The 24827-nt window shown below is 47.5% G+C and overlaps 1 protein-coding gene and 1 long non-coding RNA gene across 2 annotated transcripts in view; one reads left to right on the top strand and one right to left on the bottom strand.

Annotated features, from left to right (window-relative positions):
- LOC311510998 overlaps window positions 1-24827 on the top strand; it is a 120941-nt gene that overhangs the window by 91609 nt on the left and 4505 nt on the right. Inside the window, exon 5 of the long non-coding RNA XR_014709177.1 lies at window positions 13862-13955. This is a non-coding gene — a long non-coding RNA (uncharacterized lncRNA). The remainder of the gene's footprint in view (window positions 1-13861; window positions 13956-24827) is intronic.
- LOC311511160 (blue-sensitive opsin) lies at window positions 282-8992 on the bottom strand (the record flags this gene model as incomplete). The annotated part of the gene is made up of 5 exons (XM_084611547.1): window positions 282-413; window positions 1096-1335; window positions 2122-2287; window positions 5421-5589; window positions 8632-8992. 5 exons carry the CDS (start codon window positions 8990-8992, stop codon window positions 282-284), a joined length of 1068 nt encoding a protein of 355 aa, XP_084467673.1.

Here is a 24827-nt window from a genome sequence, read left to right as displayed (position 1 = left end):
TGCACAAGTGGTTTGCAAATGCACAAGCGAGCCTTTGCATAAGTGGGTTCTATATGTGCACAGCTATTTGCAGGGTGGGGCCACATTCAGTATCGACACCACTATTTTCACAGGGGAGGGCTCTCCTGTGCACACCTGAGCAGGTGTGATATGTGATGATGGGTGTACAAGGGAGTAATCGCATGAGACAAGCTCGTGGACCAGAGGGTACGTGGGTGCGTCAGTTTCTACTTCTTGATCCCAGAGCGTGGCAGGTCCCCCAAGTTCAAACTGTCCATGGTCTATGCTGGTGACACTTGACTGGAGGAGACGGAGGATACCTCGGTCTTGCTCTGGGATACGGTCGAGGAGACGTCATCATCCCCAAAGGGGTTCTTACCGCAGCAGATTGTGGTGATCATGCAGTTACGGAACTGAAGGGAGAGAGAGAGAGCAGTGGCACCTTTGCACAGCACATACCTCCACGATGGCCAGTGGAGCCGTCCCTCTGGTCACCAGACAAAGAGCACTTTGCTGGGTTAGATATAATACCTCGCCCACTACAGAGATGCTACCACCTCGTGGCGAAATGTGGCAGCTGTTCCAACTGCATAGGCAGCACTAAACAAATTAAGGCAGAAAGCGACAGATACCAGATTCAACTGGAATTTGTTCTGGGACTGGAATAGCAGGGGTGTGCTATTAGGCAGGAGGAAGATGCATCTGCACAGCTGTGGTGAAGCTCATGACTTGAGTAGCAAGAAGACTGTACGTCAGGATCAAGATGTGTTGGCAGCACCGACACTGGACTGGGATAATAGAGGGATTGAGTTGGGTTGGCAGGGCTGGGTGGTGTCCCAGGGAGTGGAGTAGCAGGGGTGCTGCAGGTTGGGATCAAGGTGCATTTGGAGAGCTGAGTAGAGGAGCCCAGGGATGGAATAGCAGGGGCGGAAGCTGCAGGTCAGGACTGAGGTGCATTGGCTGGGGACGCAGAACTGTGAGAGCAGGGGGTGCTATAGGCCAGGTTCAGGGTGCACCCTTAGAGTTCTGGGGGAAGCCTAGGACAGGAACAGCTTTGGCAGGGAGGGTTCCTCTGCCTGGCCCTGGGAGTCTCACCTGTTTGTTCATGAGGACATAGATGATGGGGTTGTAGAGAGAGGAGCTCTTGGAGAAGAAGGCAGGCACTGACATGAGAGTAGCGGTGAATTCCGCTCCCTTGTTGGTGAAGATCCAGAATGCCACCAAGGCATAGGGCGTCCAGGCCATGAGAAAGCCCAGAACCATTAGGATCACCATGCGGGTCACCTCCCTCTCCGCCTTCTGGGTGCTTGCCGACTCCTGCTGCTGCGCGGCTGCCTGTGGGAGAAGGAGAGGGCAGTGAGCCAAGGAGCATATTGCACAGTGCTGAGCTGTCTCCCATCGGGCAAGCTAGAGAGAACTGGATATCTGACATGGCTGGAGTCAGGGGACAGAGAGCAGGTCGGAACCCCTTTGCTGGGAAGGCTGACCCCTGGGCCGAAGACATTTCAGTTGGTATTGCGTTATGCCCAGAGGGGATCTAACCACTGCACAGAACATGGATGAGATCCAGGGGCAGGGGCTAGCTCCACGGCTCTGAACCCGGGCTAGTTCTGGAGCACAGACTAGATTTACACATGGAACGTGGAATGGCTCGCACCCAAGGCAGCACCCACCAAGTCATAAAGTGCAGCCGATAAACTCTCTTACCTGGAGAAAGGAGAGGCTGAAAGGGGCACACGCGTGACCCTGATTTGCGCTTGCGGAGAATCATCCCTGCTTTCGATCCCCCTGTGAGGCTTTGAGCCCCCTCACCGCCCGCTGATAAATTATGGGTGTGAAGTTTTATGTCTCTTGCCTCTCTGCTAAGCCTGGGCCTGCCTCCAGAGGAGATGGGGGAGTGAACAGAGCTAACACCGGGGGCGATTCATAGATTACAAGGCAAGAAGGGACCACTCTGATTGTCTAGTCTGACCTGGCCAAACCCATGCAGGCTTGCATTGCCCACTGGATGGTGCTACTTGTGCTTCAGGGAGCCTGTTCTCCAGCTGAGGACCAACACCCTCTACCCTCTCATGCTCGTCTCTCTTCGTCAAACCCTGAGCAGCTCAACCCACACACTACCTCTCGGACTTTGCATATGAGCCGCCCGTAGGAGAAGAAGATGACCACCACCGGGATGATGAAGTGGATCATGAACATGTAGACGACGTAGGATTCATTGTGGTAGTCAGGGTTGAGGGTGTAGTAATCTGGGCCACAAGAGCACTGCATGCCCTCGGGTATGTATCTGCGGAGTGAGAGAGCAAGCAAAGCAGAAGGGTTAGGTCGCACATTTCACAGGGGCCCCCGTGAATGGGGCTGCGTTGAAACTGGTGAGGTGACCTAGAGTCTCTGTGTCTGCAGCAGGGTGTCTTGCCCATGGGTTGGAGAGCCTGCGGCTAAGCCAGCCCTTGATTACAAGATGAGCCCCACAGGAGAGCAACCAGGTGATTGCAGTATAAAAGGCAGCAGGCACCTGCAGGCAGGGTGTGTTTGAGAGCGTAGCTGAGACTTCCAGAGACAGGAGGAAGCCTGGCAGTAACCCAGGGAAGCCCAGAACACAGGAGGTTGTGTGGTGCTGGAGCTGCTGGAAGAAGGCACTGCAGAGAGCACGCATGGTTCTGCAGAGCCCGAGCCAGGTAAAGCCTGTGAGTGGACATTGAAGAAGGGAAGATGGGGAACTTCGTGTGCGTTTGGACTTCTGAGTTCTGGTTTTGGATAAACTCTGTTGCTAGCCGGGGGAGAACGGGGGAAGAGTGAATGAAGAGATTGAGCTCAGAAGGTCACTGGAGCCTAAGCAAGTTCATAGAGGGGCTTGGATGACGGGGAAGTAGAGGCAGAACAGCCACAGAGGCAAACCTCGCCACGATGGGTCACTCGGCAGGCACGGAGTAGCCACGGTGCTGCATTAGCAATTCCTGGAGCCTCTGAGAATGATAGCACCAGCCAATGGCGCTGTGGCCAGGCATTGTGTGTGCTCCTTCCAAATTTCTCGGCCCATGCCCTTCAATCCTGACCTGCAGCCCCCACCCTCTGCAATGCCAATCATAGAATCATAGAATATCAGGGTTGGAAGGGACCTCAGGAGGTTATCTAGCCCAACCCCCTGCTCAAATCCTGGGCTCCCCATGCCCAGCTCTGCCAATGCACCCCCTCTGGCATATTGGTGTGAGGCAGAAGTGCATGCTTCCACATGGGGCTCTGGTGAGCCTGCTGCACTCCTTCTCTGGGTGACGAGAGCTGCCGTGCCCCAGGGCCATGCAGCCCGGGAGAGGATCATGCAGGGGCGGTGATTCATTCAGGAGAAGGCGGCATGTTTGCCGTTTGCTCTGTGCTGACACATTGCACTTGGACATGTAGACATCAGTTTGTTGTGACAGACGCTCTCTCCCACGGGGAGCAGGCGATTTATTCCCGTCCCTACACGGCTGAGCATTTGGCTGCCATGTGCCACCTGTTCTTTCTCCTGAGGAGCAGAGATGACGGGGAACCTACTATGGCTCAGTGCAGGTATGAACTCTGAGGCGTCTTGGACTCCCTGCTGCTGAGAGGCTGCGTCCCTGACCATCTTGCCTAATAGCCATTGATGGACCTATCGTTTGCGTCTGTTTAAATTTTTGCCTGTAGAATTCAAAGTAGAATAAGATTCTTTCCATAGGCTTTTCAGAGGAGCCTACAGAATTCAAAAGAGGATTCTTTCCCTGCTGTAAAATTCTATAGGAAGGATTTTGATTTTAATTAGACCTATAGGATGGATCTCGTCCTCTATGAACTCCCATTGGACTTCGGAGTAATATTTGTTGTGGGTCGAGCTTGGGTTGTGGGCAAAGCTAAATGGACCCCGGTTACACTTCTGCAGCATCCTATTGGTTTCATCCCTAGTCAGTTCTTTAGTGCTTTTCCATAAAGAGAGAGATTTGTGGGGGGCGGGGAGGGGGTCCAAACTAAAAACCCCTCTGATATTTCTTAGTTTATCAGATTTTGGGTTCCTATGACTCAAAAGCAGCTTTGTTACTTTTAATAGCTAATGTCCTGATCCCTGCAGAGTCACGTAAGTAAATTTACTCAAGCAAGTAACCCCATTGACTTCAATGGGTTTGCTGCCAGGAGTAAATCTAAGTCTTTTTCGGGATCAGGTCCCAAATTTGTGCAGCAGGAGGGCTGTGGCGAGGGCAGTTGCTTTGCCTGTGCTGGAGGGGAAATGACAAGTGAATTCATGTGAAAGACACCAGATTGACAGCCTTCCTTAATGCTCAAGTCCTGTGTTTATCCACGGAGTCTATACAGCAGAGGCTTCCCATACTGTGCTTCAGTCCTGACCACCCAGCTCCTGGCCAATGTGATATTTGGGCTCAACTTGAAACAATAAGGTCTACGCCATGTGTAATCTTAATCTTAATTCATTGATTTAACTGGGATTTACTGTTATATGTAAGGATTAGCCCCGGGAGCTGCCATTGCGGGATTGGGCCCCTACCTTTTCTTCACTCAGAATTCTGCTCTTGCTAGGTTAGTCTGCAGTGACTGCTGGAATGGGGACAAGTGTGTGCGTGGCTGGCTCCCCGGAGGAGAACACAGCTGTTCGACGGAGCGCAGCTGGTGGCCTATGGCATTAGACAATTGTATTATGAGCAGACCGTGCTTCCTCCTTGCTCACAAGCAAGTACAGAGAGTCTCTTCTCCCTTTGCTTGGTGGCCTGGGCTCCTTTGTCATTTCCCCTCTGCGGTAGCAAGAAAAGAATATGTAGGTCTGTATTTGCCCTTCCTGTGGTGAGTTCTCACTTCCTGTGGTTGGGCTGATCAGAGAGCTTTCGGGCCTGGAACAGCAAGGGAAGGGGTTGCAGGTCGGGATTGCGGTGTCCCAGCAGAACTCTGTGTGGGACTCAGAAATGGAATAGCAGGTGGTGATGTTGGGCCAGAATGAAAAGCATTGGCAGAGATGGGGTGAAACCCGGGACTGGACTATCAGGAGATACTGAAGATCAGGACTGAGGTGGTGCCTTAGCAGCGCTGTATGTGGGGAGTCTAGGACAGGAATAGCAGCGAAGGCTGTCGGGTAGGATAGAGGTGCGTTGGCAGAGCTGTGTGAGGAAGCTTGTAATGCCCAGATGCATGAGGTTACATTTTCAGGAAGCATCCCAAAGCACAGAGTCTGATTCTGCTCTCATTAGCGCTGGCATTAATCAGGAGTAAGTCCATTTAAGTCAATGGCATTACCCCAGTATCAACCCAAGATACACAGATCAGGTTCAGCTCCATAATTGCTTCCATGCTTCCAGGGCTCATGCACAGGGGGACACCTGGGTATTTGGGATTCAAGTATTTAGATGGCAGTCTTTGTCCGGATGGTGTAAATACTGTCTGTGTTTCGTATTACTCACCTGGACCAGCCAAACAGGGGTGGAGCAGCGCAGGAAAAGGACATGACCCAGGTAAAACTGATGCCCATCAAGGCATGGGTGGCAGAGAAGCGGAAATTGCCCATGGGCTTACACACCACGATATAACGCTCTATGGCCAGGACAACCAGCGACCACAGGGCAACCTGACCTGGGGGAGAAAGAGACAGACAGAGCAATCTAACATGAGTGAGCTGTTAAAGGACATTGGGGACAAGAACTTGTCTAAACCTGCTCTTATCTAAACAGAGGGGAAGGATGGTCTGGTGGGTACAGTACAGAACCAGGAGTTGCGTCACAGGGCTGAACTGGATCCGGTACCCTGCAGCTTCCCCATCTCACTGTGGCTTGAGCAGAGTCTGCCTTTAGAGTGCCTAAGAGTCTGCCCCCAAAATGGCCATATAAAGAGCCCAAGGGCCTTTTGAGTCTCTGAGTGTCTTGTTTAGGGCCCTGGTCATTTGTCATCCCCTAAAGTCAATGGGCCAAGTCTCGACCTGGTGTGAGGAAATACGGCTCAAGGCATGAACCCTCGCTTGCACCATGTCTGAACCTGTCCTGATGGCTCTAAGAGTCTAAATGGGTATTTGGTATGTGTTCCCACTGCAGGAGAATGAGCCTGGGCAGGTGCTGGTGTGTTTATTTATCAAAGGATAATCAAACCTTAGGGGATTATGAGTGTTTAGCCTGTGCCATAAGCCTGTTAATGCCCCCAGCACGTGCTCATCCGCTGATAGCTACACTCTCTGTTCAGCTTTCATGAAGAACAGTAGCTCTTGCGGCTTCCCTTTAGCATAAACTTTTTTCTTTCTTTCCCCCCACAGTTGAGACTCTCCTTGTTCTTTGCTGGGTAGAAATGGGAAGCCTGGATAAGACAGAGGGCCTGAAAGAGCGTGAAAGGTTAGAAGCTGTTGTCAGGCACAGAGATGAGGCCTTTTCACTGAAGGAATTAGTGATGACACTAAGTGGCCCTTCCTCTGCTCCCTAATATAGACCTGGCCCCACTTCCAATCCCTGGCATAGACCAGATTTGTTGAGCCTCTTTTCCTGGTGGCAGGAATATCCCCATTGCCTCAAATGTATTCAGGAGTGAAAATTACCCAGTGAAATTTTAGCCTTTTTTTTTTTAAAACTCCTTGCATTGATTGAAAACTGTTCCCTTCAAGAATTTGCTCTCTGAGCTGTGTTTGGTTGGCCGGATAAGTCCGCAGGTATCATCTCTCTTTGCTGGTTGGATGAGCACAGAGATGTAAAATTAATTCATGTTGCTTGAAAATAGACTTTTTTTGCAAGTGGTTGTGCCACGGAGAGTCGATCGCAACCCTGCTTGCAGGAGTGAAAGATCAAAGAGCCACGAGTGCGGTCAGATCAGTTGGGTTTGAAAACACCGCTGGATAGTCACCGCTGGAAAATTTCTGCGCTACTTGTGCAGCTCTGCTCAGAAATAGAGACTGAATCCTGTTTCCACTCCTTGAGACTGACCATGTCATTTTTACTCTTATTGAGAGCAACCATATCTTCCTTCAGCTCCCTGATACACAATTAACCCTCATTCTGCTCCCAGGTTTAGACCTTTCCTCCTCTTCCATAAGCACCAAGCTCCTCATCTCTAGCCCAGAGGAGACTCATTTTCCCTTCCCAAATACAGATGGGGTCATCTGTCCTTCGCTGATACTGATCGGATCTTCCTTCTCCTCCCAAATACTGACCTGCCCTTCCTCCAGGATAAAAAACCTGTCCTTGCTCCAAACTGCAGCATCGCTGCTGTAAGATGCATTGCTTTGGACCACTGGTTTTATATAACCGTGATAGCATCTTCCACTGGGAACCTGGGGCAAGCTTACATGCTCCTGGAGTTCTTACTGTTGCACCAAACATTATTTTGTATTCCCCATGACAGCCCTAGTATCGATGTCTTCCACTTCTCCACGGAACTGGAACAACATGGGGTAAGTTTCCCAGGCACTGTTCTAAAGAACCACCCTAAGGGAATTTCAGTCTCTTGGACTTTTTAGTCCTGGACCCTTCTGCTGAGGCTACCAATAAGGGGGCCCAATTAATGTTGGTTGTGATGCTGCCTGTCAGGGGATAAAGGCCCACCCATTTGACGCAGGCCACTGACTTGGTCTCTGATGTGGTACTAATGTCTGGCCGGGTTGACATGACTAGCATAGCCCAGGAGGTGAAAGCCTTTGTATTAGGGGGCAGTACTCAAACCTGGGCATCTGCCTTCAGGTGCTCAGTTCTGTACATGAGTGCTCCCAGCAGCACTGCAGATGCTCAAATACATGCGTTAGCCACCTCAGCCCAATAGCTCCAGGTCAGACCATGGAAGGAAGAGTCATTTTCAGTCAGGCTGCCAATGAGTGTTGAGAGTGACCTGCTGGGAAGGGCTTCCACACAGAATTCAGCAGGGCTTATTCTAAACAGTGGTGGAGGATCTTGCTAAAACCATGGCAGTTTCCAGATTAATCTCAAGATGTGCTTGCCTTCGTGTGGACCCTAGCGATGGGCTCAAACCCAGCCCTTCCCAATTCAAACACCCCTGAACTTTGGGTCCCAGATCCTTAGCTGAATTTTGCGGCTTGGGCTGATTTCTTTTCATTGCCTCCTTTCTGAAACTCCTGGTGTGGTTGCAGTCAACATGGGCTTCCAGAACAATTTTTAAAAGTCCCCAATCTATTTTGGGCATGGCTCATAGCTTGTCATTGGGCTGGTTCTCAAATCACTGTGCCATACTGTTGTGTGAGGATGTAGCATGGCCGTTTCGTTTAACCATGTGGTACCTTTGCATTACAATGCAACACACCCTTCCGGGAGTGGCATAATGTACTGATGCCACATAAGGCATGTCTACGCTGCAATTAGGGGATGTCATAGCTAGCTCAGTGTCACCAGAGCAGTGAATCTGCGGTAGCATGGGGCTGTACAAACCTGCCTGGAACCCTGGGTAATTACTTGCATGTCTAGCCCGTGCTGAAACGTGCAGTGTCTAGCCCACTAGTGCAGCCAAGAATTTTTCAGTGAGGAGAAACAGACTGAATGAAAGCCATCTGCCTGGATGGCATGCTTCCAACTGGAAATAAACCCAGGGCAAACTAGACCTTCCTTTCGCTCCTCCTTCCTCCATCCAGGCAAGCGCATGCATCATTCCCCCTTCCCTGAACATCCTCAGCTCCCGCCGCTGAGCTCTTACCTCCCAGTGTCGCAAAGAAGCCCTCCACGGCACAGCCCATAGGCCCGAAGATAAAGTAGCCGTTCCAGGCCGTGTAGAAGGTGACAGTGAAGCCAAAGCAAGCCATGAAGAGATCGGCCACGGCCAGGTTGACCAGGATGTAGTTGAGTGGCTGCCGCAGCTTCTTGTGCTTGAAAGTGACAAGGAGGGTGAGGAGGTTGATGGGGAGCCCGGTGAAGATGAGGAAGAAGATGTAGCAGCACACGATTCGGTACTTCCAGGGTTCAGCTAGGTAATACTGTGGGTACTCAAAGGGGCTCCGCACCAGCCCTGTTTTATTGGAGAGCGGCACATAGAAATTGATACCTTCTGTCCCGTTCATCCTTCTGTTATTTTAGCAGCTGCTCTTTATTATTTAATTGTTTCTTTCTTTTTTAAAAACCAATTTAATTCTATTGTCGACCTCAGTAAAAAACAATCCCCCCACCCCCAACAGAAATCCTTAAGAGAATGCAGAGCTGGTGTGTTGTCCCTCATCTACATCCCAGAGCTGGCAGCGCCAGGATCCCATCGGGGTTTTTATATCCTTCGCCCACTTCTGCTGGAGTGGAGGAGGGAGTGAGGGCGGGAGGGGCGGATTAGGGTCTAGGCTAAGTTTGTATGACAAGGACAACGGGATTGAGAGGGGCTGATGGTTTAAGCGCCCTCTAAGCAGCTAGTTGGCCCCAAAACCTGCCTTAAGGCGTATTAATTTCCATTAAGTGTTTAATATCTTTGAAGGAATTTGGTTTATTTGGAAGTGAGGTGAGGCAGGAGCAGAGCGATAAATTGACAGGTGCTAACCATGAAAGAATGATAGGTGGGTAGAACAGAGACAGGAGTATTGGAGAGGAAATTCTGTACCCACTTGAATTCGATGTAAATGGTAACCCATGTGACTGCCCAGTAGCTAAGAAGGTGAGCTGGTCAAATTATTTGAGAGGAAGGATGGTTTGGGAGTTAGTGCACTGGCTTAAGACTTGTGAGACCTGGGTTAAATTCCCAGCTCTGCCACTGACACCCCATGTGGCCATGGCCAAGTCACTTAGTCTCTCTGTGCTTCAATTTCCCATCTGTACAATGGGCTCTGTTCCACAGGGTGGAGGGTCTAGTGGTTAGTGTAGGGGATGTGGAGTCAGGACTCCTGGGTTCTATTTTTTACCTGCAATTGTTTTTGCTTCTGCAATTGTATTTGTTAGTTGCCAATATTCAGCAAATAATTTGGAAAAGCAATTTCTGACTGCTGGGTTGTTTGTAATCTGCTTGCTTGGACTGTTCAGTATTCGATATTTGCTGTGTGTGGTTGGTCACTTAAGTCACATGGTATTTTTTCTGCTCCCTCACTGGCTTGCTGTCTGAAACTTCAGACAGAAAACAGGTTTCAGAGTAGCAGCCGTGTTAGTCTGTATTCGTAAAAAGAAAAGGAGGACTTGTGGCACCTTAGAGACTAACAAATTTATTTGAGCATAAGCTTTCGTGAGCTACAGCTCACTTCATCGGATGCATTCAGTATTTTCCACTGAATGCATCCGATGAAGTGAGCTGTAGCTCACGAAAGCTTATGCTCAAATAAATTTGTTAAGTCTCTAAGGTGCCACAAGTCCTCCTTTTCTTTAGACAGAAAACAATGACTCTCACCCTTCCAACGTTCAGATTAATAATTGTTCATGGGAAAATTTATGAAATGTATGGGGTTTCATGAACATCTGAATACTCAAAATAGTGAACTGGATTCTGAGCAGAATCAGGTCCTCTCACTGCAGGTTCTGGCCTCATAGTAGGGACGGCTGAAGCAGCAACACTTGGATTTTGGATTGTAGACGCAGAGCTTGGCAAACCTGAACCCACACCCAGACTGGCTCACAATAGAATAGCATCTGAATAGGTGCCTTGGAACATTGCAACATTAAATGTACTTGAGCGATATCATCAGCTTTGGGCATGTCCACATGTTGGGAAGCAACCAGCCTTCTTCTTTTGTAAGGCTCTTCTTGACCAACCACTCCTGTCCACGGCCAGCTCCTGCCTACCTCCTGTCCTTCAGGAGGAAGTTATTATCATTGTTGTTTGCTGGGATGCGTTGTGGTAGCATCTACTAGCCATAGTTGTGCCCAGGAACCAGTTGTGCTAGGCATTGTACAAACACAGAACAAAAAGACTGTCCCTGCCCCCAAAAGTTTATAGTCTAAATACGTACTGGGGTTTCTAGGCTGACGTCTCAACTGAATTACTTTGTAAGCCAAATGCTGTTGCGATGCCAGGCTGCCAAATGGAACTAGCAAGAACAAATGCAGATGGTTCTGCTGGGTTCTCATTTCCATGCAATCCTTTCTTGCAGCCCCTGGTGCAGCTTAGCTGGGAGGTGGATTGCACTGGGTCTTTGTTGCAATTAGGTTTCTGAAGTATGTAATTGAACATCTGATCCTGCACTTGGAAAACCTTAGTGCTTTGAAGGGATACAGTGACTGGGAAATATCTCCTCCTTCCACTTTGGATGGTGGGCTGAATGTATAACCCTGTCCCCTCACCCTGCTCCTGCCCTGCTTTGGGGGATGAGCTTTTTTAAAAAAGGATATCATGGAGTCAGATCCATTGACTCATTCCACACAGACTCCTGGAGGAACAGCTACCAGAGGTTAATGAATTCCATTGCCTGCTGGGTTCTTGAACCAGAACCCCTGGGCATGTTCAGCTCCGAATCCAAACTTTGTAGCTTGGGATCATCCATGACAGATGGATCTGAACCAGAACTCCAGCTCTGAACCTTCTCAGATTTTTCAGAAGTTTGAATCTGGATCAGAACCACATGGCTAAATCTCTAAGCATTTCCAAACTGACCTTGATTCAAACCAGTGATTTAGAAGTGAAAAGCTCTATAGCCCCTTTCCCATGCCCTGCCCTATCATGTCATTTTGCCCTAGAGATTCTGAGGACCATGTCTTCAAAGAGATACATGCCAACAAGCGTGCGCATGACCGGGGTGCAGAACCCCCAGCACGTCAAAGTCCCAAGCATGCATTTGCACATGTGTTATTAAAAGGAGTGGTTCATATATTTAATCCCCTTGAGCCAAACAGTCTGTAACCTCAAAAAGAAAAGGAGGACTTGTGGCACCTTAGAGACTAACCAATTTATTTGAGCATGAGCTTTCGTGAGCTACAGCTCACTTCATCGGATGCATACCGTGGAAACTGCAGCAGACTTTATATACACACAGAGAATATGAAACAATACCTCCTCCCACCCCACTGTCCTGCTGGTACCAGGCTTGGGGAGGGGAAAGCACTGTGGTGGCCTCCCAGCCCATCCCCTTTCCCCAGAGTGGCTCAGCTAGCCACATTAGGTGGTGTATACAATTCATTACAACATACTGGCCAATTAGGAGTCCTCAGGTCTTTTCGGCTCTGCTTCCACTCCTTGATCTGGACTGCCCTGCAAGAACCTGTCTCGTCTACGAGTATGCCATGGCTACGCAATAAGATGGTTGAATTAACCCAGCTGGGCCTTTCCTGGCCTCTTTAACTCATTCCAGAAACTGCAGTTACAGTGGGTCAGCATTTAATTTTGCAGAAAGCTGGCATATCTGTCTGCCTATATCCATATATGTTTGTCTGTCTGTGCTCATCAGTATAATATCTAAGCATGGGGAAACATGTCACCAGGTTTCACAGGATACTAAATACCTAATTATTTGTGTTTTGTTTTTCTTGGGCTGTTTTCTATTTTTGCATCGGGGAAGAAATATTGTATGTGTCACCCAGATTGAGGCGGGCATGAGTCCGAGTCCCAGTTTAGTGTCCCAGTTTATAGGAGAATGAGTCTACTACAGCTGCTAGCTAAAGGAGTTGCTCCGTTAGCAGTAGTGGCTTGTGCTTTTAGCCCTGAAGAGCCAGGGTTCAAACCCTGTTGTTCCCAAGCATGGTCATTATATGCATTCCGTGCTTGGCTGAGCGCCTTCCTGTAAAGTATTGCAGATGGTGGAAATAGAGTGACAAGAACCAGCTCTCATATTATTTCAACCCTGAGGCGGAGAAAAGCCATGGAGCTCCACAGCCAACCAAGGGTTCATTTAGTAGACTTGGGTGGACACAGCACTGGAGCGTTATTATTGTTTAGCAGTTATATTACAGCACTGCCTAGAGAGGCATCAGCTAAGTCAGGGCTCCATTGTACTAGGTGCTGTACAAGAATTGACGGCCTGACTCCCGCTGGGAAGAGGAAAATACTGTTTGCACCAGCCGCTTAAAAAACTACCGACTGTAGACTGACTCCCCTGGAACTGGGTGCAGGCTGTCCCCAGTGACTGCAATGCTGGTAGCATCCCTGCCTGCCTGGTAAATGCCTGCTTGGGTGCTATTCAGAACTGTACCCAGGCAGGGAGAACAGACAGCAAATCAAGCAGCAGCTGGAGAGGCTGGTGCATGATCTGAGGTGGCTGTTTGGAAAGGAGAAGGTCTGGAGATGGCATGAGAGAGAGTGGCAAGAAAAAGTGTGTCTGACCCACACTCAAACTGAGGGAGTAAATGGGAAGGAAAGGAAGGTTTCGCCCTGATTCCTCAGTGCTGAATTTGAGTCAAGGGGAGGTTACATCGCTCCGTGAAATCCGTCAGAACTGGGTCAGAAGTAGCCCCAAACTCATATGCTCCCTTTCTTGTCCGAGCTCCCCACTTTTAGTTCAGGATGCTGGACGCTGCTGCAATGGGAGAACTGCCTAAGGCTTCTTAACAGAGCTCTCCTGCTAATCTGTGACATATGGTGGTGTACATGACCCTGATCTGTTAATGCTGTAAGCTTCGGTCCCTTCCCGCCACCCACCCTCCTCAGAAATGAGGTGGATGGAAAAAGTCCGCATCATCTCCGTGGAGAAACTAGATCGTCCCAAAAGCTGTACGCGCGTGGGGCCAGGGTGGAGGGAGGTTTAAGACGGAGCTGAAGGGCAGGAACGGAAGGCCAAGGGGTAGGAAGAATGGTATCTTTATCGCTGGCATGCTCTGATCCTCCAGCTTTGGACTGAAAGGACAGAGAAGTAGGACATGGCTGGCGGAGACCAGAATAATCAGGTCATTGAAACCAGGGTGCCCTGGGGTAAGGGTTCCAGATAGGCAGGCTACCCCCTTGGAAAGGGGCTAATGCCATCTTGATACACGAGCGAGAAGTAACTATGGTGCACCAAGTCACAAAATGATCCAACCTGATTCTTTCTCCTCTCTAGACTCTCCTCGGGTTCCTTGCTGGTAAAACACAAACATCCCTTCATTCCAGAGAGCTCCCTTGCCATCATGTCTCGAAGACGCATTTCCTTGAAGGTATTTTATACCCCTCCTGAAAGTGGCAGAGGTTTCTAAATGTACCAAAACTGGATTCCCCCACAATGGGTCAATTTTTAAAGGGTTCATACTTCAGGGTCCATTCAGATGAGCATCCAAAAGTTCATATATTTCTCTGAACTTTTGTTTGCAAACAGGCAGGGGCCAGTTTAGCTATAGGCAATCTAGGGAGCTGCCTAGGGCAGCAGATTTTTGGGTAATTTTCTAGAGTGGCTGATTTGGCCTGGCTGCCCCTTCATCATAACAGAGGGGTGACTGGGCCAAATTTGAGTGTATGGTGTTGCGACCTGGTACATGGGGTCACAATACCACTCAGATTTGCTCCTGTCACCCTGGGTCATGAGGGAGGGGAAGCTGGGCCCAATCTGCCACCTTAGGCCTACGAGGAATGGGGCGGACACTGAAGTTTTGCCTAGGATGGCACATTATCTTGAGCAGCCTCTGAAAATGTGGGCCGGGAATCTCATGGGAATGTGCATTTCCACCTTCCAGACATATTTTCATGAAAATAGCCATCCTGACAACATTTTTGTGCTTCCATGTCCTCTCCTTAGAAGTGTAGACACACAAAATGAAGAATAATTGGGGAAGGAGGAGGAGGAACTAAGCCAGATATTTTTGGACTTCTAAGAAAGGTTCAGCTGGAGTTTGGGAAGAAAGTCATATGGTATCCAAAGAGATTCACATACGTGGACCAGTTTACATGAAGTAAACTGAAATAAAAGTAAAATGAAGTAAATAGAAGTCCCTGGACTTGTATTCAATTTTGGAGGATGAAAGTCAAGAGGATTGTATGTGGATTTGAACTTAGGTCTCCTGAGGCAAAAGGCTGGAGTAGTAACTCAGTGTGCCTGCATCCTCACACGTTTATGGACATGAATGTTACCTGATCTAATCTGATACCGTAGAAAAAGCTCTTTGATTTTCAGTAGAAGTGGGCTCCAGCCACAAAGTTCAGACCTGGATCCAATTCCAAATTTTCATAGAGGTGAAGGATGGATGAATCCAGAGGTAGACTGACCCCTTTTAGAGATGGGATTGAGCACAAAATATGGGAAATATTGTATGTGTTGAATTTAGATCCTGTATCTGGATTTGAACTTTACCAAAGTTGTCAGGTATTGAGATCAAATTCCAGTGGACACCCATGCACCATCCTGAAGCTACAAAACTAAGGGAAGCTAATAGAATTTTCAAATTCACCCAAGTCTCATGGGCTTTCAGTAGCACTTAGGCTCCTAAACCATTGAGGTGTTTTTGAAAATTTTACCCAGTTTTACATATAACATCCAGATGCTGGTGAATTGGTAGGCTCCATGTTTGCTGGCACCCAGAGATAAAGTCTCGGGATCAGATACCCAGCGGATGTAACTCAGATTAGCCCCATTGACTTCTATTTGGGCTCCGGTGATGAGGCTGGCAGATGTCTTTCCAGCATCATCATTCTTTTCATGAGGTCAGTTTTCTCCCTTTGCAGCCTAAGGTTAACATGTAGGTAGAGCAAAGATCAAGCTAGGTGCGGCAAGCTCTGGTCCTTGGTTGACATGGATTTAGAGTTCTCACTAGGTCAGCTGCAGTCAAAGCGATACCTAAAGGCCTCAAGTCAACTCGGAGGAGGAAAATGATACAGGGGAGGATGGCTGGTTTTTTTTCCAGGATGTGAACTTGGATTCCCCCAACCTTCTATGCATCAGTAATGAAAATGGAAAGTGATAGCTTTAATCTGGTATCTGTTAGGCCAGGAAACCTCATATGACACCTCTTGGAGGGATCTGCACGATTTAATGAACATCATCATACCAGACAGGTAAATGGGGAATTTGGGCCCTGTCTGGCAATTCTACCTCCTCCCCACCCCACACACACACTTCGGGATGCTCCTCCTAGGTGGTTGTATAGTACGCAGCACAAAGGGGCCCTGATCATGATTGGGGTCTCTAGGTGCTACCGTAATACAAGCAATAATAGTAAATGGGAAACCTTCATTAAAAGGCTGTGAAATGGGTTGGACTTGGATGAGAGGCTATATGCCAAATGACTTAAATCACTGCATTGACAGCCCTGGGGATCCCAGTTCTCCTCTGTCTGCAGAACCAGGTCCTGCAGGAGGAGGGATAGTGATTAAGGCACTGGACTGGGACCCAGGAGGCCTGTGTTCAATTCCCAGCTCTGCCACAGACTTCCTGTGTGACCATGGGCAAGCCACTTAATCTCTGTGCCTCAGTTCCCCATGGGGGTAATAGCAGTTGTGAGGATAAATGTCCATTTGTGATTGGCAGGTGCTCTGATACAGTGGTGGTGAGGGTCACACAAGTACCTAGATAGCAGCGTTTCAAACTCCCCTACAACTCTGATCCACCTGCCTCCTCTAGGGTTGAGAGGGGACTTTGGTGTCCCTGGCCCACTTACTCCTTTGTCCTCTCTGAGAGAGAATCAGCAAGGAAGCGGCTGTATTTGTGATGGGGATGCTTGGAACTGAGACCGTCCAGACCGTTACACACAAGCTACCATCAGATGGCAACAACTTTCAGCCTCTATGATGACTGAATTCAGAGAGGAAAAGTCCTCTCTCCTGTTACCAACCAATCTATGCCATCTGGTCCCCCAAATTGTATCAGACCAGATCCTCAGCTGGCGTAAATCGGTCTAGCTCCATTGACTTCATTGGCATGGGCACCTGTTTACATAGCTGAGGATCTGTCCCCATAGTTCTTTTGCAGCTGAATTTTCATCAGGCAAAAGCCCAAACTTTCCCAGAGTCTGAGTCACAAGCAGCTCAAGTCATGATCCCTACCAAGATCATAGTTGTCTTGTTTCTTCAGAGGTCAAGGGCATTGTAGGGAAATACAATTCCTGCTTCCCTGCCTCGTTCTGATTGATGCCCCGAATTCACCCCCTCCCAATCTGAAAGGGTCACACATCTCAGTGCCTGCTCTGTAATGGATTCCTCCCGAGCCGTGTCTCCACTTTCTGCCTTTCTTCCAAATGCTGGACCCTTTCAGGAGCCTGGTGTGGTTAGCTTGTGAACCTCAACGACCATCCCCTTCCCTGCTTCATAACATCCTCTCTCCCTCTGACCGGTGTGCAGAGGTTAACAAAGAGAAAACGATTTAGCGCAGGCCGAAAGGGAAAGGCTTTGGTGGCACAATAGGGTTTGAAAGGTGCATGGCCGAGAGGAGCCCTGGGAAATGATGAAACAATGTTACTGCTGGCCCAGCTGTATGGTTTGGTGACTCTCCGATGAGGAAGGAGGCCTTTGTGTCTTAAATAACAGGAAAAGTGATTTGTCCCCTGTGCGGTGGGAAGATTCTAAGTGAGCAAGCTGAGTCGAGGTAAAAATTCCCTGTGTAGTCCCGCAACGTCAGCCCACTGACTGGCTCCAGCCCTTTCACAGCTAGGGCCTGATTCAGAGACCTGGACTACACTAGAAAATTAAATCGGCTTAAAAACGTCAATCGGAGCATGAAAAATCCAACCCCCCTGAGCAGTGTAGTTAAGACAACCTAACCCCCAGTGCTTCTGTTGACCTAGCTAGCACCTCCAGGAAGTGGATTATCTATGCCGACAGGAGAACTGCGCCGCTGTAGCATTTCAAGTGTAGACAGGCCTTCAGTCACAGTAAGGCCCCTTCAGCTGGTGTAAATCTGCTGCAAGGACTCTACACTGGTCCTGCTCCCAGCATGGAGGGGTGGGGGTATCTAGCTAAGGTAATTAGATGGCTATTACCATAGTGACTTTAATGTTTTTATCCTCCCAATGTGTCCATAAGGCAGGTCTCTTGTCCCCATGTTACAGATGGGGAACTGAGGCACAGAGAGGATAAGTGACTTGCCCACAGTCATACAGGGAGTCTGTGGCAGAGCAGGGAATTGAACCCAGGACTCTTAAGCCCCTGCCTAGAACCCAAATCATTAGAGCATCCTTTCAACGCATGTAAAGAAATAAAAACTCATCAGGAAACAAACAACCCTTCCCCAACCCATACAAGCCCTGACCCCACAATCCTCCCCACCCCAAAATAAACTCAAAATATAAAAATTCCACCCCATTAATGCTTGCAGCCTCTGCTTGTCCCCCGCCCCTCCAAACAGACTCAATCTGGTACAATAGGCTAGTCTTCCACTAGAATGTATTTTGGCAACCTCAGTGAAGGCATCCGACTGCTAATCTAGCAGCTAGACATGTCAAACTAGGAATATTGCCACCCACGGTAAATCATGTGGATAAATGTGAGTAGAACTATTTGTGGGTGCAAAATTATGCCCTTAGAAACCAGAAGCCAGTGCTGAAAGCCTGGCTCATGGTGCAGATTGTTGCTATGTGCATTTGGCCAGGTTTATAAATAATGCCCTGACCTGGATACCACTTTTCAGAAAGGTTTGTGCATTCCTCCCGGGGAGGGAGAGGGCAAATCTAGGACTGTAGCATTCTTCTTTGCCTCACGCCCCCGAAAAGAAGTCCCTCTCCCCAGGACAGATAGGAACTGTACGTAGCTGGTGAGCTGAGCTGCTTATCCCTGGCTTGTGAGCTCACCTGCCGGGAAAGGGGTTAAAACGAGATAAAGCCGGAGTGTTATGGAGACCATATGGAAGGGGAAGAAAACCCTTTAGCCTGTAATTGGATTCATTCCCAGAAGCTCCTGGTGGAGGTGAGCCTGAGTGGAAGTGACAAGTCATGATCTGTGAGGTGCTGTCGGATGTGTTGCCCAAAGCAGGATGTGTGTTCACAAACCAGTAGATCAGTCCATTAGGCTGGATCAAATAGATTTAAATGTGTGACAGGGAGAAGTAGAGCACAGATCTATATTACAATTCAGTTTGGTGTTTTCAAGTCTGGATTAACTACTGCAGGTGACGGTTCTAAGCAGAAGCTCCTAGCCCTCTGGCGGCTAGAGAAACGCACGTGTTTGCAGGGTGCAGACCGTTCCTCTTTGGCCTGCATTTATCTGTATTCCAGGCTTTACAGGGTTGTTTTCATTAGGAGGAGAAATCGATGCTATGAGTCAGGTACAGTCTTGTTTATTTACAGACAGACCCCCCCCCCCCGAAGTCCTGGTTCCCTCAACACACTACTGAGTGTTCCCTGAACAGCAGCAGCTTGTTCAGAAATCTCTGTGTTGGGCCCACCAACGGGGTCTGTGCCCAAGACTTGCTGTCTGTGTTCCTCTCAGGGTCTTGCTCATAGTGCCTTCTCCAGACTTCCTGCTGGAATGCACAGGTTTGCAAGGTACACTGCAAAAATATAAGAGCCCTCGAAAGATCAGTCAGTTGCATGTGTTTTATGAGGATCAAGCGTACTCCATCTCCCCTCTCATTCATGGGCCTCCCTGCTCACCACTACTGATCAATAGCATCCCTGGGATAGCCCCAGCAATTGCTGACATGGAAAAGTAGGGTTCTCTGGGACACAGTCGTCTCCTGCCCATAGAACGAGGGATCCCAAAACAGCTGCAGATCTTGGTCTTTTTGTGTGTGGCACTGTCTACTTTTTTAAAAAATCAGGAAAACAGGAGGTAGTATATTTTATTGCCTTAGAAGACACAGATTAGATAATATTACTTCATATCTAGTATATTGCTACATGACATGGGCATTGCTAACCCAATGCAGCACAAACACATTGTCATGTGTCCGTTAGCTGCTGTGAAACAAACCAAAGACATCTTCTAACATGGGTGATCAGTGATGCAAGCAGGAAAATGTTGTCTGTTCCCATGAGGCCTTCCCTCACTTGCTGCTACCGAAATTAACTCTGAGCAAGCTTTGCTCTCCTTTCTAAAAATATCACACAATAGTCTAGAAGGGGCAGAGCCAGCAGCAGCATTGCCGGGTGGTAGAAGTAGAGGAGAAGGAATCAGGAGACCTGAGCTCTGTTCCTGCCTCTCCCATTGAGTCACTGTATTAGACCAGCATGTTCCGACCTGAGTGCCTATCTTTAGGCACCTAAACAAAAACTGCCTGATTTTCAAAGGTGCTGAGCACCCACAGCGCCCTTGGACTTAAATGGGAGTGGTGGGTAGCTCAGTACCTGTGTTGTTTGTTATCTATTATCTCTAGTGTGGTAGCATCTAGGAGCCACAGTCATGGATCAGCACCCCATTGTGCTAGCTGCTCTACAGACACAGAACAAAAGGTTGTTCCCTTCCCTAAAGACCTTCCAATCAGGCCATTTATTTAGGTACCTAACTATGGATGGTTTGAACCCTTTGGGCTTCACCTCTTTGTGCTGAACTCTGAGAGATGTGTATAAGAATGGCTCAGAGGTGTGTTGCGAGGTTTAATTACTCTGTGTGAAACATTCTGAGATTCTCAAATTATAGGTGCAATACAAGTGAAAAACATTAATTAATGCCAGTTTTTTGTGAAAAATTTTGAAGAAAAAAAAAGTTTTTTGGGGAAAAAAAAAGTTTGTTTGTTTTTTTCAAAATACCCCAAGAATTTTTTTTCCAGTTTTTCACTTGGGGATGGGGGGAATGTTTTTGAGAAACATTTTTGGTAAATAATTTTGGATTTTGTTTAAAAAAAAATCTTATTTCAACAAGCAAATACCAAATATTTTTTATCAAAAATAGACCAGTAAACTGAAAACTCTTCCCAAAAGATATTTACCAAATAACTTGGGATAGGTGGGGCCCGGGGGGATGTCAGAACTGGAAAATTTCAACCAAAACGAAAATGTTCATTTTGCCAAAAAGCCATTTTTCATTAAAAAAATGTTTCAGCGGAAAAAAAATATGACCAGCTCTAGGGGCAATGCCAGGAGAAACAGATCTAAAGTACAGAGAGGCTGGCACTGGAATAGGGACTGGTAGCTGCCCTCCGTTAAAATGAATCCACAGGCCTGTAATTTTGGAGATGCCTGAATTATTTATCCTTGTTTACGTGGGGGAAGCATGTTCTAAGCTTGTGTTTCAGGTGCTTTAATTTTGCCCTCTTTTCAGTGCCCTCCTTGTTTTAAAGCCTCGTCTGGAAGTACTCCAGACCACCTCATGCACCTTCTCTCTTTGCCCTTTATCCCGTAATTGGATTCTTTCCTTCCTCTCAGCTCATGTTGGCCTCCTCTCGGCCCCTTTACATAAGGGGCCTGATTCTCTGCTGCCTCTGCATAGTGGATGTAAAAATGCTGCCACAAGCGGGAGTGAGCAACGAATTCTGATTTGGGAGCAGGTTGGACCCAGTTTGCACAGGTGCAAAGGGTGGTGCAAGGATGCAAAGTTGCGGGAAATATGGGCAGAATCAAGCCCTGTATTGCCACTCTTTGGACCTGATCCAAAGCGCATTGAGGTCAGAAGAGGTGCTCTGTTGATTTCAATGAACATTAAATCTGTCCATTTTTGCAAGAACCTTCTTCTTTGCAGCTCATGCCATCTGAATCCACTTCCCTGTCTCTCTGAGCATTGCTGACTCTTCTTTTCAAATGTAAGTTTCTTTTCATTTTTGTCTCTTGCCTATGCCACTTTCTTTAGTGCTATTATTTGTATTGTGATACCAACTATGGGCCCTGATCAGGATTTGGGGCTCCATGGTGTTAGGTGCTGTACAAACACATAGAGTGAGACCCCCAAAAGCGTATAGTCTAAGTATATAGATGCATAGAATTAAAGGCCAGAAGGGACCATCATGATCATCTACTCTGACCTCCTGCACATCGCAGGCCACAGAACCTCACCCACTTGCTCCTGTAATAGGCCCATAACCTCTGGCTGAGCTACTGATGTCCTCAAATCTTGTTTTAAAAACTTCAATTTACAGAGAATCCGCCATTTACTCTAGTTCAAATCAGTGAATGACCTGTGCCCCCACGCTGCCAAGGAAGGTGAAAAAAAAAATATCCCCACATCTCTGCCAATCTGACCTGGGGGAAAATTCCTTTCTGGCCCCAAATATGATGACCAGTTGGACCCTGAGCCTGTGAGCAAGACCCACCAGACTGACTCCTGAGAAAGAACTCTCTGTAGTAACTCAGAGCCTGCCCTATCTAGTGTTCCATCTCCAGGCATTGGAGATATTTGCTAATAGCAGTCACGGATGTTCCATATGCCATTGTAGGCAACCTCATCATACCATCCCTTCCATAAACTTATCAAGCTCAGTCTTCAAACAAGTTAGGTTTTTTGCCCCCACTACTCTCCTTGGAAGGTGGATCCAGAACTACTCTCCTCTGATGGTTAGAAACCATCCTCTAATTTCAAGCCTGAACTTGTGGATGGCCAATTTGTATCTATTTGTTCTTATGCCAACCTTGGCTCTTAATTTAAATAACTCTTCTCTCTCCCTGGTGTTTATCCTTCTGATGTATTTAGAGACAACAGTCATATCTCCCCTCAGCCTTTGTTTTGTTAGGCTAAACAAGCCAACCGCCTTGAGTTTCCTCTCAAAAGGTAGGTTCTCCGTTTTCTCAGATCATTCTAATAGCCTTTCTCAGCTCCTTTTCCAGTTTGACAAAAACCACAAGGAGTCCGGTGGCACCTTAAAGACTAACAGATTTATTTGAGCATAAGCTTTTGTGGGTAAAAACCTCACTTGATCTGAAGAAGTGAGGTTTTTACCCACAAAAGCTTATGCTCAAATAAATCTGTTAGTCTTTAAGGTGCCACCGGACTCCTTGTTGTTTTTGTGGATACAGACTAACACGGCTACCCCCTGATACTTTCCAGTTTGAATTCATCTTTCTTAAACATGGGAGACCAGAACCACACACAGAATTCCAGATAAGGACTCACCAGTGCCTTGTATAATGTTAATAACACCTCCTTATATCGACTGGAAATAACTTGCTTGATGCATCCTAGGATTGCATTAGCTTTTGTCATGGCTGCATCATATTGGTGGCTCATAGCCATGCTAAGATTGACCAACACACTCAGGTCTTTCTCCTCTGTCGCTTCCAACTGATACATTCCCAGCACATAGCAGAAATTCTTGTTAGTCCCTAAATGCATTACTTTGGACAATTACATTTCATCCCATTTCTATTACTGTACTTTCAAGGTCATCCAATTTTTCTTGTATGATATTCCGTTCCTCCTCCATATTGGCAATACCTCCCTACTTTCTGTAATCTGAAAATTGTATTAACACCCTCCCACTTCTTGTTCCAAAGTCATTATTGAAAATGTTAAATAAGATTGGTCCCAAGTCTGACTCTTGAGGAACTCCACTAGTAGCCTCCCTCCAGCCTGACAGTTCACCTTTCAGCATGTTCTGTTGTAGTCTCCCCTTTAACCAGTTCCTTATCCACCTTTCAATTCTCATATTAATCCCTATCTTCTTTAATCAAACCAATAATTTCCATGTGGAACTGTATAAATGCTTTACTGAAATCCAGGTAGATTAGATCTACTGCATTTCCTTTGTCTAGAAAAGTAGTCATCTTCTCAAAGAAAGAAATCAGGTTGCTCTGGCATGATCTACCTTTTGTAAAACCATGTTGCATTTTATCCAAATTACCATTTAATTCTAAGTCCTTGACTACTCTCTTTCAAAATTTGTTCTAAGACCTTGCATGCAGTAGAGGTCAAACTACTGCGTCACCTTTTTCCCTTTCTTAAATACAGGTACTATATTTGCAATTCTCAGTCATAGGGTACAACCCCTGAGTTAACAGATTCATTAAAAACCCTTCTGATTGCATGAAAGACAGCGGGTAAATACAACAAACAAACAGAATGGAAGCAGAAGGTAACGAGACTATTACGAACAGCATGATAATTCTTTTTCTCTTCCTCTGTTGATATTTATTTTGTAATTCCATAACTCTGCTGTTTAACTTAAGAATTTTGAGGTTGTTTGTATGAAAGAGGCTGTACTTTAATCACTGGATGGTGCAGTTCGTTCCTTAGGCAAAATTCCCCTTGATCTGAATGGGAGTTTTACCAGGTTTGGGGCAGATCCTGCCATCAGGCCTTTGAACCCATACAGCCCAGATTGCAGGATCAGGGCGTGAAATCTTGGTCGCAGTGAAGCCAGTGGGAGCTGTGCCATTGACATCAATGGAACAATGATTTCATGCAGGTTGCAGCACCGTGTTTTAGGTCTGAGTGATTCTCTGCACTTCCTCATGCGTTCTTTGAATCCCTCTTGCCCCACCTTGTAAGTGTCCATCCACGGTGTCAGAGCTAAATATTATTATTCCTGTTGGAGTCTCGCCTCTCTTTTCACCCTGCAGGCATGTGGCTGGATTTCCTCGTCTCCTTGCGGAACGAATTAATGCCCTACTGTCTGAAACAAGATAAAGAAATAAATAGAGAATTCTTATCCCTAGTTGCAGATAAACTGCAACATTCACCACAAAGGATTCCTGGAATGAAACAGGCACCTCTCCATTGAAAGTGCTGATAAATCCTATGCATCCAAGGCTGGCTTAATCCAGCTCAAGCTATCGGAAAATCTCTAGGGACCCAGCAGCACTGAGAACAGCTATTTCTTGTCATGCTACAGTTCTCACATTGACAGATAATCTCCTTGGGCCAGGCTGACAAAATGCTCAAGATTGAATCCCGGGGTTCTTTCCCGTGGGGGTTTAGACTTGTTCCTTCCTCTGGCAAAAAGTCCATTGGTTTCAGGGAGGGTTGTGCCCAAGGAAGGACCTGGCCTGGAGTTCGGTGATCATGTTCTCCTACCGGCTAACCAGGACCTCATTTTGCATCCTCGGTGTGAGAGAGACTTCCATACGTCATCTTCCGGCTGATCTGGCTGTGCAAGAAGCCCCTACGAATGAGCTATTCAATGCACTTCTCGGTGCCTTAGCATTTCATCTTGCTATGCTTAACCTGCTCTGTTGTTCAGCATGGGAACAATGCAGGGGAGGAGAGGGGACAGGGAGAAGCAATAAGAAAATAAAAGGTCAGAG

Source organism: Lepidochelys olivacea (genome assembly GCF_965140295.1).
Source record: "Lepidochelys olivacea isolate rLepOli2 genome assembly, chromosome: 21".
NCBI classification, from domain to species: domain Eukaryota; kingdom Metazoa; phylum Chordata; order Testudines; family Cheloniidae; genus Lepidochelys; species Lepidochelys olivacea.
Note: the sequence above shows the minus strand (reverse complement) of the source record. Positions and strands in the feature narration are given on the sequence as shown.